The sequence below is a fragment of the Equus caballus genome, chromosome 6 (genome assembly GCF_041296265.1).
Source record: "Equus caballus isolate H_3958 breed thoroughbred chromosome 6, TB-T2T, whole genome shotgun sequence".
NCBI classification, from domain to species: Eukaryota; Metazoa; Chordata; class Mammalia; order Perissodactyla; family Equidae; genus Equus; species Equus caballus.
This window is the reverse complement of record NC_091689.1, coordinates 93,450,431-93,467,228: the sequence shown is the minus strand read 5'-3', so window position 1 is coordinate 93,467,228 and position 16,798 is coordinate 93,450,431. Positions and strand designations below refer to the sequence as shown.

Below are 16,798 nucleotides of genomic sequence, written 5' to 3'. Positions count from 1 at the left end.
GTTGATCCCTTCTCACGCAGCTCTGCTTTGCACCTATCAAAACACGGCTTCATTTACCCTGTACCTGAACTCCATGCTTCCCCGAATCCCACGCTCGCTCCGTCATTTCTTTGGTGAGACCCCTCGATTTCTCCAGTGTGAAGTCTCCCTTGTTAGATGGTCTACAGGTTGTCTCCAGGAGGCTAAGTCTGATCAGAGTAGGACAATTTGGGGGTTCTCGAGATTAGGCCAAGCCCCTGCTGCTTCACCCGGGACCCTTGCCTCGATGATAACATGCACACCTGACACTCCGGGAGTCCCGGCTGCTCGAGGCTCTCGGTCTCTGACGGCGGAGGTTTCGCGCTGAATCTGGACTCCGACCATCTCAGGCCCTTCAGTGTCAGGTTTATTATTTGTCTCCTGAGATTTGAGGATTCTAAGCAGACTTTGGTATCTTCTGATGAAATCTGGCTTTTAATACCCTCTCCTGTCTTCTGTCTGCTTGTCCAACATCTTCTGTTGTGTGTCTCTGAGAATGTTTCCTCGGCCTTGTCTGTGTCTGAGAAACCTGCTCAGGGAGAGAGCTTTTCTCCAACAGTCCACCGGCCAAGAAGCTACTGATTTGGGGTCAGCAGTGGAGGAAGCTTCAGGGTTGAGGGCTGAGACGCTCAAAAGCAGTATCTTTACTTTTGACCAACCATCAGCCAATTTCTCATGGGTTTGTCTTCCAATAAACTTACACTGCCTCCTGACATAACTTCACTGAAGACAATTTGAAATTGTGGTGGCCACGCTGGGGAACCTGGACATGAGTAAGATTGTTCATTTGAGAAATGCTTTAGAACAAAATGGGGAGACTGTTTTATCTGTCTAAAGGAGAGAGAACTTCACTGAATGCAGGAGCCTTCCACCCTTTGCTTCCGTATTTCAGAGATTAATATGTACAGTATTGACTTTTTATTAGAAGGATTGGATAATATTGTTAAGGGCCTGAGTTATTGTTTAAACCATCTGTAAGAACTTTTTTGTGTGTGGGTGAAAATAATTTTTCGTGCATCTACACTTTCTCCTCCCTCCTTGCAGAAGAAAGATAATCAGCCTTTGAGAGTGGTAGTTTCCTATTTGTGTCAAGCTTGCTCCCGCTCACTGAGAATCAGAGAGCGTTTGCTTCTTCTAGGCCACTAAGTTCAGGATAGGCCTTATTGGTTTTGTGGTGTCATCTTGTCCATTAGCCTGCCTGCTGCCCCACTGGCGGACGGAGAATAAATTCTACTAGGAGGTTACCCCCTACTCTCTTTTCTTCCACCTCCCAGTGGAGTTGTCCTTGTCAGGGCCCCTCCTCTACAGCGGTGTCCTTGAGAGAGCCATGCGATGTTGGGAACAAATGCCATGCTGTCTGGTAAGCAGGTCTCCTGTTTGTCTTCTTCCCCAGGGGAGAGAAGGAGTTTTTTGCATAACCCAGATGTGCTCACATCTGCCTCCTTACAGGAAGCGATAGACTTTCAGTCACCAAATCTCATTGAGCGAATGGCTAAAACTTGGAGCAAAAAGGGGGTGAGAGGGAGAACCAGAGAAGACCTTCAGTGTAAAGGCCACCGCCCCGACCCCCCGGCAGCCCTGCTCCCCAGGACCCATCTGAAAACAGCTAGGGCTTCTAGTCTGATTTCCTGACCGTCCTGAGAGAGTTCGATTGTTGTATGAGCCATGAGGAAGAGGAGTTAGAGAGAAATACTTCTAAAAAATTAATAGGAGAGGCTTTTGTCCTCAAGGAGGTGTCCAGGAAGCGATGAGCGACTGGAGATTAGTAATGATTTGAAAAAGGGAATTGAGAGCTGGGTTGCGAACCTGCTGGTCTTGCCATTGAATTAAACGACCAGGACGATTACCGGGAACTCCAAAGTGCCCTGGAGCAAGTCCTACAGAAAACAAGGCAAATTTCAACAGTTAGGAGCCTAAAATACAGGGCTCATCCCTAAGTATGGAGAGCCCAGATGTCACGTTTGTTTGAAAAAAGAGCACGTATGCATTTGGTATGTAGCCTTCTGAAACAGGCTTTAACATACGCTCTCAGGTATAACGACAATAAGCCAGGCCAGTCCTCTTGCTGTAGATGAATGATGTGCTGGCATGCTATTCAGCTTCAAGAAACCTTCCTCCTGTTTGCTCTCCTGAGCAACCACGCAGCTGCTTTGTCTGTGTTATTGTGTCTTAGTGTCATGGCATTTACGAAGCTGGAAGGAATCTTTAAGATCAAGCTCAATCTCTATGTTTTACAGATGAGAAAGCTCAAGTCAGGGAGAGTTAGGCCACTTGCTCAGAGGCTCGCAGCTCTCAGTAGCAGAAGCAAGATGTGCCGCTGAAGTGCCGTGCTCTTTCTGGTGGACCACAACGCTCGTGAGCTCCAGATTTTTCATCTACTGCTGAGGTTCCTTCACTTGACTGGAAATGGCTCCAGGCCGTCGAATGTGGATTTTCTCACCTGCCTCTCCCCATTCGTTTCCTTCAAGACCATACATTAGTGAGGTACTTAAAATATGTATTGAATTCAGATTTGTTGACCTTCTATATTTCTTCCTAATCCATGCCTTGGTGTAGCTTACTGCCTTCTAAGGTGGAGATGGGGAGATGGGGAGACGGAGAAGAAATGAAGGAGAATGCGCTAACGTTGTGTTAAGTTACATTGAGATAAACCTATTTGGGAGCCTTCACTTAACTGTTATAAAAATCTCAATCAGACCAGCCCTGGTGGCCTCGTGGTTATGTTCAGTGCACTCTGCTTTGGCAGCCTGGGTTTGGTTCCCAGGAACAGACCTCCACTGGTCTGTTAGCAGCCATGCTGTGCTGGTGGCCCACCTACCAAAAAATAGATGAAGATTGGCATGGATATTAGCTCAGGGCAGATCTTTCTCAGCAAAAAAACAAAAAAAGAAAAAATCAATCATTGGTCTTGCCTTGAGACTATTTATGTTTTCAAGTGGGGCTGACTGGGATAGGGGTACTTAGGGACCCCTTGGCATATTTCTGTAGCAACCTTTAGATGACTGTGGAATATCGATGAGTGATAGAAAGGTTTAATCCTGAAGAGGTGACCTGATGGTGAGCTACCTTTTTTTCTTTTTTTTAAAGATTTTATTTTTCCTTTTTCTCCCAAAGCCCGCTAGTATTCTTAGTTGTGTATTCTTAGCTGTGGGTCCTCCTAGTTGTGGCATGTGGGACACTGCCTCAGCATGGCTTGATGAGCAGTGCCACATCCACACCTAGGATTCGAACTGGTGAAACCCTGGGCATGCGAACCTAACCACTCGGCCACAGGGCCGGCCCCAAGAGCTACCTTTTGCAGGTGGTGAAAACTCGTCAATCTACACAGAAGCTGGAGCAAGGACCCCCAGGGATTAGCAGATCTCTAAGTCAATTCATTCTTTTAATTTATCCCCCTCAAATCCCATATGGCTGTCTTCATAGATCATCTCAGTAAGACAAAGAGTTGACTGCCCACCATACGAAACACTGTGTTAAGCATTGCAGGTGGAATAAAAGATGGATCTTGCTCTTGAGGGGATATATTTCTGTAAGGCATTTATTTAAATAATCTTATTAGAAGTGGGTAATAGCTCAACAAAAGACGGTATTTCATCAGATGCTAAGTGAAAAGATTGCTGGAAACAGAGTATTACTCTTTAAACTAATGAGAGAACTCGCGAGCTTTACTCTCGAAAAATAAATGACCAAATGTTCTAGGGCTGGGTTATCCACTGAGGAGGGCCAGCTCCGAGATAATCAGTGAGTGTTTGCGTGCTCACACTCTGATGTTCACACACCGTAGCACTGTGCTGTGGTCAGAAGAGCCCGGATCATAGTGAGATGATCTAGGATAAAGCTCTGGTTCTTCCCTTGCAATGGTTCTGGAAGGCTAAGATATTTACCTTCTGGAAGCAGTTGACTCATCTTTAAAATGAAGGGATCGGAGAAGATGATTTTTCTAAGTTCCCTTGGGGCTCTCACACAGCAAATTATGCTATTCTGTATCTGAGGGATGGCATATATATACACAGAAGGACCTTTAAACTATTGTTAGATTCCCCATATTTTGATAGCGAAAAAGAATGAAAGAAAATATCAACTCAAGGGAAAATAGATGATTGAAATGTACTAGGCCTTAGAATTTTTAAATATCTTAATCAGATACCTCTGATGATTATACATCCGTCATTTCTGTGCTAATTAGAGGAGGACCTTGTGCTGGATCGTCCACCATATCATCAGATTATGTTTGATCATCTCTCAGACGAGGAGCAAGCAATTACGTAAGATGCAGAGCTACATGAGGTCAAGGAAACATAACTATATTTTAATTCAGTTGCAAGACGAAACATTATGAAGTGAGAGAATTTGCTAACTTTAGTCTAGGCAGCCCGCCCAACATGCTCCCACCTGCAGAGTGAGACGGGGAAAGTCCCGCTCTGCACACGGTGCTCAGACACCAGACTCGGAAACGTCATTGCTTCCTGTGTCCCCTCTCTTCTGACCCTTCACCTTCTGATCAGGAAGGACTGGACGGAAGATGAGCGTTGCATGCAGGAGCATATTTAAGGGGCTTCAAACCTCCCAGCCACATCTGACTAAAAAGAGCGGCATAAACCGACCCAAACAAAGGAAATATAAGCTCCACTGACGTCTTTGGTTTTCTAGGAAAAGGAAGGGGAACTCACTGTGATTAATCTATTCTTTGCCATTTATTCTAAGGTATTTAAACTCAAAACTGAAAATAAGAGCTGTTTTTGTTATTTTAAAGCTAAACATCCTCCGTCTCTCTCTAGAAAACTTCTCTGAACCTAAACGCCTAAAAAAGTATAAAAATTGGATTACAAAAATGTTCATGGCTTTTAATACGTCAGCTTCAAATTGCTTTATTTTACTTTCTCTCAATTTTCCCTCAGACAACCATGTTAAATAATGCTTTTTAAAGGCTTTTTTTGCCCCCTACTTGAGGAGGCTCCATTTTAGTAACAGGAAAAAAATGTATTTGAAATGCATTAGCCTGAGATGACTTACCTCCACGCTGGCTCCAGAGCAACTTGGATTTCCCATTCTTCGAGCAGGTCAGTGATTTGCAGAACCAGTAAAAAAGCCGGGCTATTCTTCGGAGGGTCTTGTTAAAGTCACTTCTTATGGCCATAGCTAGAACTACGAGTCTTCCAGAATGACTCTCTCGAGAGCACAGATGAGGAAAACACAGTAACACCCACACGGGACACTTTAGCTGTGAACTCTCTCTCAGCTGAGATGTCTGGGGACCACCCGTCAGCCCTAAATCCTCTTCCCCCGTCAATGCCTTTGGTTTGTCCTTCAGACCTTGGCCCTCAGAACCAGAAACTCTATTAACAGACGCTTTCTAGAGTTTTAAGCTTTAGAAACTCTAACCCAAGGCAACACTTGATAATTTTTAAGCACAGACTCCTCCTGCACCTCCTTCATAAAAACACACTTCCTTTCACAGAGGAGCAAAGCAACCAGCATCCACTAGCTCAGCATCCAACAGAACTGCTGATGGCAATGAGGACCTGTGGGGATTAACAAGCTACCGCCTAAAGCCATAGCCTTGATCCCATTTGTTTTGTACATTTTCACTGGAAAAATGATACTTACTTTAAACCTTGGCAGGGATTTATCCCAGAAAAAAAAGAATTTGACTGATTCTTACAAGTCAAGAAATGTGCAGAAGATTTTTTCCAGGGTCCTGTTTTTGTTTGTTTTTGTGAATAAGATTTGTGCTGAGCTAACATCTGTGCCCATCCTCCTCCACTTTGCATGTGGGACGCCTCCACAGCATGGCTGATGAGTGGAGTGGGATCTCCGGATCCAAACCCGGGCCGCCAAAGCGGAGCGCACAGAACTTTAATCGCTCAGCCACAGGTCGACCCCCAGTTTGGGTTTTTAACCCTTTGTTAGACTTCTTTGTAACCCTTTTGTTAGACTTTGTAACCCTTCTCTAGACTTTTCTTTAACACTATTGCATATTGCTTCAGCAGATACCAATGTCTAGTTGCCTACTATGCAACTGGGACCGAGGTTCTCATCCCCACCTCTGAAACTAACAATTGGTCCTCTGCCTTCTGTGTTGAAAGAAATACACTAACTCATAGCTCACTTAGTGCCTAGAAGAGCCTCGATGCAATATTGGGCCGTGCTTTTAGACACCACACGAAATTTTTGGAGCTGATTTACATTCTAAAAAAACCCAAAGGATGCTATTATATTACCAGTTTTTATTTTCAGGTCCGATGTTCTTTTCTATGCCATTTTCAGTATTTCTTAGGAATTTGGACTTTTGAGTCTTCTTCTAAGTAACAAGCGGAGAGGAAGTCCAACTACAACCACCATGAAGGCTTTTTCAGATACTTTTGTTTTCTTAAAAATGGGGCGTGGGGTGTGGATCCAGCTCAAACAATAGCGTTGACTGCACAGCTTTCCCTTCGACAGCGTCTGCCCCAGGACACGTTTTAAGAACTGGTTTGAGTAACAGTAAACCCTCCACAGCACTTCCCCACAGACAAGGCGCCAGGCGTGCTTCTCACCTCAGAGCGGGCAACGTCGGAAGTAAAAGGCTACTGTGGGTGTGGCTGTGAGTCGGAAGGGAGAACAGATTTTTGACATTTTAGCTGAGATTGCTTATTTATTCCTACTGGTGGTCCCTTTCTTAATTCCAAACAACATAGCTCTTAATTTTAGCATAGAACACCACAAAAAGCGGAACTTCACTGCTTATAAAAATAATAGCAAAACAAAAAACATCCAGGATTAAAGTAATTTCTTTCTGGATAATTTACTGATGAAGATATTATATTTTAAAAGAAACGTTGAGAAAAGGTCTTTCACATCTAAGAAGACACACTTCGTGTGACACAGTGTAGTGAGGTCTACAGGTCACTTACATGGTATTTGGTAATTTCCAAAATAACTGAAGCCAGAACTTTAGAGGACATTAAGGGATTATTTTTCACATTTCTTCCTAATCTCTAACTCCTTTTTTTTTTTTTTAAGATTTTTTCCTTTTTCTTCCCCAAGCCCCCTGGTACATAGCTGTATATTCTTCGTTGTGGGTCCTTCTAGTTGTGGCATGTGGGACGCCGCCTCAGCGTGGCTTGATGAGCGGTGCCATGTTTGCGCCCAGGATTCAAACTGGCGAAACCCTGGGCCAACGCAGCAGAGCGCACGAACTTAACCACTCGGCCACAGGATGGGCCCCACTAACTCCTTTTTCATTTAGTCAAAGACAGCTCTTTGTTTCACATATTTTACATTCACTTACTTCATTTTTGACAATTTCCTCTGCTGTGAGAACTAAATTTCTTTTATATCAAGAGTTAAATCCACTAACTCCTCTATTTGTTTATATATACACGATTTTTTATACCATTAACCCCTATATTTTGAAAATACATCTCAATATTGAACATTAACTTATTTTAAGCCAATTTCACCTAAATAGTCACTCTGAAAATTAGGTTAGCAGACAGGAATCACCATGTATTTATTAACTTAAGATGTTTTGAATGAGGATGTATTTTTGAGGGTAAAACATTGAAAGCGAGACGCTTGGTTTCCACAGCACTGTAATAGGGAATAAAACAGCAGTCTTAATACTGACGTGGAATAAATTGTTCTTATCAACACCACTTACAACAAGACAATCCCCGCAGAAGGGTTTATTGGTGTTCTTTTCTAGAGCCACTGCAATAAAAACTAAATCTGCAAATATATTAACTGATCACAGAATTTAAGTAAAATTTTACCTACTGTTCACATAAACATGATAAAAACATTTAAAGTATACAATTAAGGACATATGTGAGACAGTCAAATGGGAAATTAAAATCAAGAGGTTTATAAAGAGTCCGCGGCCCCACACTGTCAGACGACACAGGAGACCTGACAGGGATGACCTTATTTCTCTAAGTCATTCCCTCATGCACTTATTTCTATAATGCGTCCATGAGACACTTAAAATGCCCCACGACAATAAATCAACCCGAGATTTCAAATAAAATCCTAATCCATTTCCAGTTTTCCAATGTTCATGGTAGTCAAGTTTATTGACTCTTTAGGCCACGTTACCTTCATGATACACAGGCTGTGTGTAACCACACGTCAACAGTCTCATAAGTCAGAAACCAAAACCAAAACAAACCCTTGTTAGATGAAGTAGTTTCTTGCTGGGCATAACCTGTTAGTCTAGAATTCTGTGTAGATTTTTCAAAGAGAAAGTCTTTGAATTGGGATGGCACAAATTTATGAAAGAACTTCCACCAAACTCGGAATCAGTGACTTCAGAAGAGACAGAGGCCTGTCTCCACATCCAATACTCCAAGAATAACTTACCATCACCACCCATATTCTTTCTTTCAAAAGTAACCTTCGTTTCTCAAACTGTTACAGGCAGAAAAGTACAGTCTTTACATTAAAATCAGAAATTTATTGACATTTTTTCATGAAGTAGTAAGCAGAATTAAAGAAGAAATATACAGCTTAAAACAGTTGAAATTACCCTAAAATTTTTATGACAATTATACATTTATGGCCAAAATAAAAGTGAGTAGTTTTTAATAATTAAATCACTTTAAAAATTTTGATCGATAATTTATCTGAAAGTAAACAGATATGAGGATAACTGGGATCTGGGCACCTTGTAAGATGGAATAAATAATGCTACTTCATCCTTTTCAAAAAAACTGGGATCACAGTACAACAGCGGTTCGGTTCTGTCCCCACCCACAGAAGCTGCCTCTCCGCTTAGAAGCCTGTCAACTCTCAGGCTTTCTGATTTGTAAGGAAGCCTGTTGTGGTTCCACTTAAAAATGTTTCCAGTCGGCAGTCAGAGACGCCTGACTCAGTCGGCCTTCCTCAGAAGAGCAGGGGGTCAGGATCTCAACGCATCAGTTGGACATGGCTTTCTTCTAGTGCTTGCTGAGGGCAAACGTCCTCAGATAATTATAAATGTTAAAAGTACTCTTAACAGCAGCCAAAAATTTATATATTTTTTAATATATTTACAATATTGTACATATTTACACAACCCATCAAATACTGAATTGTAGAAACAAGGGACTACCAATAGAGGCAATCATTTAACGCCTCACATTATTTTCTTGTGCAAACTGCAACTCTTCTCAAACTTCTTAGAAAGTTAAAGACAGTCAACATTGCGAAGGCCGCCATCCATGGTTAAAGCGCCAAACCTACAACACGAAAGAAAAAGGCAATCTCAAAAGACTCATCTATTTGGCCCCCAACATTTTATTTTTTTTTATTTTTTTAAAGATTTTATTTTCTTCCTTTTTCTCCCCAAAGCCCCCTGTTACATAGTTGTATATTCTTCGCTGTGGGTCCTTCTAGTTGTGGCATGTGGGACGCCACCTCAGCGTGGTTTTGATGAGCAGTGCCATGTCCGCACCCAGGATTCGAACCAACGAAACACTGGGCTGCCTGCAGCAGAGCACGCGGACTTAACCACTCGGCCATGGGGCTGCATACCCCCCCAACATTTTAAAGAAGACTATAAAATACTTTCTGGAAGAATAAACTGTTATTTTTAAAGAGTTTAAGCAAGATTTCCTCTATTCTTATGAAACACAGTGGTATCATTATAAATACGTGAAAAAACACAATTCAGTGGCCTGGGAAGACTTCTTCTTTTGCGGGGGCGGGGTGGGGGAAGACTCCTAAGAGAAAGTGTGAAGTGATGTAATCCAGATAGGAAGTGGGGAATTCCTTTTCGGCAGGGTGGGACTTAACAGCACAGATGTGGAGTTGGGAGTAGGTGTGCCATACTCAAGGGACAGTCAGGGATGGAAGCTTCTAGAACAGAATCTTATTTTGGGCAGTGAGTAGTGGGAAAGTTGGGTGAATCGGCTGGGGCCAGATATTCTAATTTTTGAATTCAAGCATTAATTTAGACTTGACCTTTTAGGTAACACAAGTTTAGAAATTTCTGAGCCAAGGGAGTGGCATGATTAGACCAGTATTTGGGAAGCTTATTTTGGCTGTGACACCAGGACAGATGGCAGAGCCTGCGGTTAGGGAAACTGGCCGTAGTTCATGACCACAGCTCCCATGCGAGGGCAGGGAGGATGGAACCATCTGAGGGAAGGCCACCAAACCCGAAGAAGGGAGTAAAGAAGAGTAAGAGGCCAAAACGACTGATGTTCAAGGAAGCAGGAGCAAGGCTGTCTCACTGAGAGGATGAGGCAATCAGAGGGAAAACTGAGCTGGGAAGGACGATACTAAGTGATTTTCGATCCAAGGAAGCCAGAGGTGACAGCGAGGGATCCACATGGAGACAGTGCACACGACCTGGCTCCTCCCACGAGTTCTGGCACAAATCCTTTAAGGAGTCACTCAACATTTAAGTTTCATCACCCAACATACACAAATTGTCAAATAAACCTGCACATAGGACATGGGGGGAACCAACTTACTGGACCTGCTTTGGGAGTGGGGACTTTATTCCACAAGGCAGAAGTGATTCAGCATAAAAGTCTGTTAAAAGCCTTGTTTATTAGCCTCTTCTTGCTAATCTCTAGCTTTACAGGATAAATTTAGAATTTAGCTAAAGTTGTAAAGAAACTGTAAATTGGATACTATACAAAGTTAGATAATTACTATGTGGTTGCTATAAACCAATAGAAAAAGATTTTAAAACCTAATAAGCAATTCACAGAAAGAATAAAAACGGAATAAATATATAAAAAGATGCCTGACATCATTAACTGAAGAAATGCAAATTAAAACAAGGTATCAGCTTTCACTAAATAAATTAGTAAACATTTAAAAAACTGGTAACATTCAGTGTTGACAAAAACATAGACTTTGTCTGTTTGGGACTAAAACATACAAGCCTTTTAAAGAACAAATTAACATACCTATCAACATTTAAATGTGCACACACTTTAACTCAACAATTTCCTATCTAGAAACGTCTGAAAATTAACCCCTCAAACATTCTTCCATAAGTGCATGAAGATACACCTACAAGTATGTTTACCGCAGCATGGTTTGCAATTGTGAAAAATCAGAAGCAACTTAAATGCCCAACGAATGAGGATGAATTAAACAGACATGGTAGATCCACACCCTGGAATATGAGGCACTGCTGAAAATGAGAAAAACGGAGCTACGCACATGGACGTGAAAAAGTACTCGTGATATAGCCTTCAGTAAAAAAAGTAAGACTAACCAATATGAACAGATTCCATTCTTAGAAAACACACATGCAAAACAAAACCATTAATAGTGATGACTTCTACGGGGCAGGGAGTGCACGAGAAAGGGCAGGTGGAGACTTTTATTTCCAAATGTTTATAATTATATATGGTTTGAAATTTTTAAAAATAATGCATTAAATTAATTAAAAAAATTGATAATACTCCAGAAGCATCTGACAACCTTCTGCATAGAGCTCAAAGACCATGGGGTCTCGTGCTGGTGCACCCCCCAGCTTTGGAGAACAGGGACAGTGGGGGAGAGAAACCAGCCGCCGCTCATCCTCCCAGGGCAGGACCCCACGCATCTGCAGAACTGGACAGAGGCTGTCTGCTCTGCGACGGCACATGGCTGGACCGCGTGGTCCCCGAGATAACGCAGCGCGAAGGCGCCCTGCAAGTGCACAAAACACCATATAAACGTGGACTATTTTCACGAGCATTTTGGGGGCAGAGAGCTGCTGAGGACCACAAACAGGCTTGAAAGACAAGGGTTCTGTTAGGTAGCCAGACAGGACTCTACTTCTCTGAGGAACCAGGACAAGGAAACAGCCATCCAAAGGGACTTTGCGGGCTCTGTACGCCTCCCAGCTCTCTTTCCCCCAATCTGTCAAGGTTCTGTAGACACGCAGACACCTGACCCCCGGGAGATGCGTCCACAGACGGCACTCACCGGCAGGAGGCGCGCGGAGGCCTCTGTCAGTGGCACAGCACCAATCAGAGTGCTGGCACCCTAGAAGCACCTTTGATTCCAAAATTAAAAATTATGGTTCTAAAGAGAAAATGCTACGAAAAATACTGTGTACAAGATTTTCATTTTCACAAACTGATCCAAATGAGCAAATAACGCTATTAACCAGTGTTTCCCTAAGATGGAACCAATCAGAGTTGACTTGTCTTTATCCAAATGACCCCGAACAAATTTAAAGGCACCACGGAAGTCGCAAAACATAAGGGTTCTGCCTTTACATATCCCTCTCCCACAGCCTAAGCTCTCAGTCCAGGCGGACAGACACAGCTACAGATACATACCCACTCCATTGCACATAAAACCACAGGGCAGAGAGGGATTTTTATTACTCACCTTTCTAAAATATGATTATTTTCAGCAAGTTCCTTAACTACTCCTTCCATTTCTTCTTTTAATTTCTTCATGCTATACACACAAAATAAAGATAAATAAGCATCTCTGCTTAAACAAGTCTGCAAATGTTTTAGAACTTTATTCTTATGTTTTATTTCTTTAGATTGAACTACGTCACTAAATAACATTAGTAAATGTATTCACAAAATTTCAAAATAAAAGAGCAAGATCACAAACTGAGATAAAAACAAATGGAAACAACACAGTTACCAAATAATAAGTTTCTTACCCTAGAGTCATTTCCACTAAAGTGTTAGAACATGGATAAACCGGGGTCATGGCATGTTTCATTCCACTGGAGGCCGCAAACATTTTCTGAGGCAACGTTTCTTGTAACTAAAACATCAAAAACCCCACATGAATCACAGAACAAAGTACTTACTGCAGACCTGAGATCAAATGTTACAGGTTTTAACAAGGCCTTTACAGCTTTAATTTCAAAGCTATCAATGATACAATACTTAAATCAAGACTCTTTTTGAAAAACTTTTCTTATAAATGATAAAAAAGAATGGTCTAAGAGATGTTTTTAATTGTAAAACATCTAAGTTTTTAAAACTTGGCTCAAAATTATGTATTACAAATGGGCAGGGAGAGCCGAATATAGGCGTCTTACGTCCTCTCTCTCCCTTCTCAACCGTAATCCAACAGAAACTGCGAGGAGTTTTATTTCACTTCCTCCTATGAGGAAGCAGGCTTCCCCGCCCGCCCCTGGGGAGCTGTACCTCACTGGTGTAGTCTTGGTACTTTGAAACTTCTTCTTCAATGTCAAAACACTGATTCGTCAGGGCTAGTAACTGTTTCCTGAGATGAAGCATCTTTCTGAAAACCAAAAAGAATCAACTAATAAGCAGTTTAATGAAATATTATTCTCACTTAAAATATACAATACACATTAAATTGTTAATTGTGTGGTCAACCACTAATCACCCCAAAAGGTACTTACCGCATCCATTCTTCTGACTTATCCAAAAACACCTCATACTTTTTAACACATTCATCCGTAAAGTGGGTCATAGCTTTTGTCGCATGGTAATACAGTTTTTGTCTGTAATTTAGAAATAATCAGAGGCTTAAACCAACATCACTGTTTCTATTTCCAATACTAAAAAAATTCTCGAACATTAAATTCATGTTTCCTGTAACAACTGTTGTGGCTTTAGAATATTTACAGCAGAAAGGCAAAGGTTTCAAAGATAGATGTTACAGCAGCAAGAGGAGAAAGAGAAGGCTCCCAATGGAGAATGGGCAAAACTATTTACTGACGGAGGTTAAGGTCAAGGAGGTGGCTAAGTTCGTCCTGGCCTGGTTCTCTATTATCCATCCTTCTGCAGTCATAGCACACGAGACAGAAGCAGACGGGCCCTCATTCGCTCGTCTCAGTAACCTCTCAACCAGGGGCCAGGTGAGTAGGCCTCAAGTATGTGCACACATAGTACCAGTTCAGAAAAGCCGAGATTAAAATGCATTTTTTATTGAATTCCAACTTTAAGATGAATCAGATTAATAACATAACCAAAAATAATTATTAAACATAATCTGGACACTTACTTATCAAATTTGTGAATTTGTTCTTCATTATAAGCTAGTCCTAAAAAGAAAATACATTGCTTTTGTAAATGTGGAATCATAAAATGGCACACAATATCTTTTTCTTTTGAAATTATGCCTTCAAAAAGGCTAAGAGAGTAAAGCAGATGTCACCAAATCATGACCCATGAGTTAGATATAGCCCATAAGTTTTTACTTGGTCTGTATAGTGTTAATATTAAAAAAATAATTAACTGCCAACATTTAAAAATCAGGATATTCCTAATACACTATGTATTTATAGTTTTTCTTGAGATACAGGAAGAGCGGGCAACAAACGTGGCGAATCTGAGGAGAGACGCTCCCCTGGTAGGGGTCCCCTCTCCACCATCCGTAGGCCAGGCCCGCCTCCCGCTTCTGTCACCTGTCTGGCCTCAAGAGGTGCTGGAGTTCCTGGCCCCGATTTAAAATATTCAAAAGGTTGGTTTTAAGAATAATTTTTAATACATTCAACTAAGTTCCTGACAGACTCCAGTCTCTGAAATATCTTAAGCAGCCACCCTTACAGACATCCCAAATTGATTCAACTCAATCACAATTAGTAGGGCTGATTCATTAGATTAACAAACGGCAAATTTTACTTACTACGTTCTGCTTTGTCTTTTTTGAACTGATAGTAAATCTCTGTGATGCAACTTAACAGGACTTGTAGCTTTTCTACGCTATTTAAGGAAGGAAAACCCAAATAAATTAACTGAGTTGATGTGAAAAAGGACATTTAAGAGCAGAAACCACCAAGAAAGTCATGACCTACTGTCTGTCTTTTGGATGAGTGCCTTCTTGATGGGCCCAGGCGTCTGTCAGCAGGCCACTCGGAGATAATTTGCTTTCGATATCCTGAAGACTGGTTTCTATTGTTCCCTGAGAACTGGAAAGCTAAATAAAACCAAGGGTTCAGATCCAGATGATCAAAAATCAGAAACGATCATCACAATGCCAGTGGAGCCTGAAGTCTGAATCACACTTCTCTTGCAGATTACCTCAAGTCAGAATAATCATTTTTATGTTTAAATAAAAGGACAGTTTCTTAAATTGATTTCTATCAAGAGTTTGATATGATAATAAAACATGAGACTAGTAGTAATACATTTTATAAAACATTTCTTACATTAAACATCCTTTTTAAAAAAACCATACAAAATACTGTTAATCATTCAATCAAGCTTCTGTTTCTTTTTCTTTTTTTTTTTTTTTTAAAGATTTTATTTTTTTCTTTTTTCTCCCCAAAGCCCCCCGGTACATAGTTGTATATTCTTTGTTGTGGGTCCTTCTAGTTGTGGCATGTGGGACGCTGCCTCAGCGTGGTCTGATGAGCAGTGCCATGTCCGCGCCCCGGATTCGAACCAACGAAACACTGGGCCGCCTGCAGCGGAGTGCGCAAACTTAACCACTCGGCCACGGGGCCAGCCCAAGCTTCTGTTTCTTTACCTATAAAATATGGTTAATACTCTGAGAGCTGTTGGGAAAATTAGCCAGGAGAGCCATCAGCGTAGTCCCAAGCAAAAGACGTGGTTATGCAGGACTGTGCTCTTTGCTTAGAGGCAAAAGGAAAGTCACTCCTCTTAAAAAGGAAAAATGAGGGGCCAGCCCCATGGTCGAGTGGTTAAGTTCGTGTGCTCTGCTTCAGTGGCCCAGGGTTTCGCTGGTTCGGATCCTGGGCGCGGACATGGCCCTGCTCATTAGGCCATGCTGAGGAGGTGTCCCACATGCCAAAACTGGAAGGACCCACAACTAAAATATACAACTATGTACTGGGGGAATTTGGGGAGCAAAAGCAGAAAGAAAGAAAGAAAGAAAAAAGATTGGCAACAGTTGTTAGCTCAGGTGCCATCTTTAAAAAAAAAACAAAACTGAGAAAAAAGAAACAACTAAAAACCAGCCTAAGCTGGGATAGGGAAAAGAGATATCATATCAAGTTCTTTTGTACTTTTAATTTAACATCCATTTCATGAAAGAATACTCCAAATGCTAAAAGCTGGTAGGAGTATAGCATTTTCATTTATCTCATTTAATTGGTACAACCACCTATGACGTAAGCAGGGTAAGAAACTGCCCATTTTAAAGAAAAAGAAACCAAGGATGCAAAGAGTGAAAGGCCTTGCTTCTGTAGCCAGGCAGGAATAGCCAAGCAAACAGGGGCAGCTCCGGGACCAGCAATCAGCTCTCACAAGACATCATCCCACGTTCTTCTACAGTACATTTCAATGAGAGATCCAGACGTTACCTGAAATGCCACTGGATTTTTCAGCAAAGACTTTTGTCCTAATTTCTTTTTTTAGGTACAGAAATGATTCACTGCCTTGAGGAACCCAAATCTTTCTTGCATTACTTTTTATTTTAGAAAAAGTCTCACATTTTCATAACTTGCATCTCTTTCTCACTAAGTTTAAGCACTGTGCATGTTAAATTATATTTATGAACTTGCTTTAACTGCCACAGCAGCAACACAAGAGCATCACAGGTTTTAAAGAGAGACAGGGAGAGAGAGGCAGCATAGAAAGGAGAGAGAAAATGGCTTAGAGCAAAGCAGGCATTGGGAAACGCCATGAAAAATTCCACGGCAGTGAGGGTATTTAAATACTGTAAATAGTTCCTAAAGATGGGAAAAAGGCTACTCTTTCTCTGGAGATTGTTAGATACATCATCTCTACAGGAAAGTTTACACTTAATCTTGCTGGCAAAGGAACAGATTATAAGCCTATGATTGTCAAAATTTTGTAAATACTTACTCTCAACAATTTGGTGTGTATGTCTGAAATTTCACCTAACTCTGCTGCTTCTAGGTTGATTTTTATCAACTTTTCATATCTGTATGAAAAACAAGTAC

General features: G+C 41.5%; 1 protein-coding gene across 3 annotated transcripts in view; it reads right to left on the bottom strand.

Moving 5' to 3' along the window:
• Positions 1–8,431: 8,431 nt before the first annotated feature.
• Positions 8,432–16,798, bottom strand: part of TBK1 (TANK binding kinase 1) — a 41,745-nt gene continuing 33,378 nt past the window's right edge. For all 3 annotated transcript variants that reach the window (XM_023643930.2, XM_070271847.1, XM_070271846.1), the window contains exons 13-21: positions 16,701–16,779; positions 14,726–14,847; positions 14,557–14,633; positions 13,933–13,972; positions 13,328–13,429; positions 13,107–13,203; positions 12,611–12,717; positions 12,322–12,393; positions 8,432–9,215 (exon numbers count right to left, since the gene is read on the bottom strand). In XM_023643930.2, coding sequence (XP_023499698.2) covers positions 9,164–9,215; positions 12,322–12,393; positions 12,611–12,717; positions 13,107–13,203; positions 13,328–13,429; positions 13,933–13,972; positions 14,557–14,633; positions 14,726–14,847; positions 16,701–16,779 — 748 coding nt within the window. In that variant the 3' untranslated portion in view covers positions 8,432–9,163. The remainder of the gene's footprint in view (positions 9,216–12,321; positions 12,394–12,610; positions 12,718–13,106; positions 13,204–13,327; positions 13,430–13,932; positions 13,973–14,556; positions 14,634–14,725; positions 14,848–16,700; positions 16,780–16,798) is intronic.